General features: G+C 58.0%; 1 protein-coding gene across 4 annotated transcripts in view; it reads left to right on the forward strand.

Annotated features, from left to right (window-relative positions):
- Nucleotides 1–60: 60 nt before the first annotated feature.
- Nucleotides 61–426, forward strand: part of NOL4 (nucleolar protein 4) — a 202,172-nt gene continuing 201,806 nt past the window's right edge. For 3 of the 4 annotated variants that reach the window (XM_009331424.1, XM_009331425.1, XM_009331426.1), the window contains exon 1: nt 61–327. In XM_009331424.1, the coding sequence (XP_009329699.1) occupies nt 61–327 (267 nt within the window). The remainder of the gene's footprint in view (nt 328–426) is intronic. The other variant, XM_009331427.1, reaches the window with a different exon arrangement.

Raw genomic sequence — 426 nt, forward strand, 5'->3', positions numbered from 1 at the left:
TGTGTGTGCGTGTGTGTGCGCCCCGGCGTGTGCATGTGTGCGTGTGTGTACTAGGAGATTATGGAGAGCGGCGACCGGGACATGTACCGCCAGTTTCAAGACTGGTGTCTCAGGACTTACGGGGACTCGGGAAAAACCAAGACGGTGACCCGTAAAAAATACGACCGGATCGTCCAGCTCCTGAACGGCTCCGAGTCGAGCTCCACGGATAATGCCAAATTCAAATTCTGGGTCAAATCTAAAGGCTTCCAGCTCGGCAACTCGGACGAGGTCAGTGGTGGTGCTGGAGGAGGGAAGCAAGTGCTGTACGTGCCAGTCAAAACCACGGTTAGTAGAGAATTGTCTTCCTTGTTCTATGTCGGCCGCTGCAGCCCGCTCCGGGAGCGAGAGGCACAGGGGGGGCCGCAGCCCCAGTTGGCCCCCTCC

Source organism: Pygoscelis adeliae, unplaced genomic scaffold (genome assembly GCF_000699105.1).
Source record: "Pygoscelis adeliae isolate BGI_AS28 unplaced genomic scaffold, ASM69910v1 Scaffold108, whole genome shotgun sequence".
NCBI lineage: Eukaryota > Metazoa > Chordata > Aves > Sphenisciformes > Spheniscidae > Pygoscelis > Pygoscelis adeliae.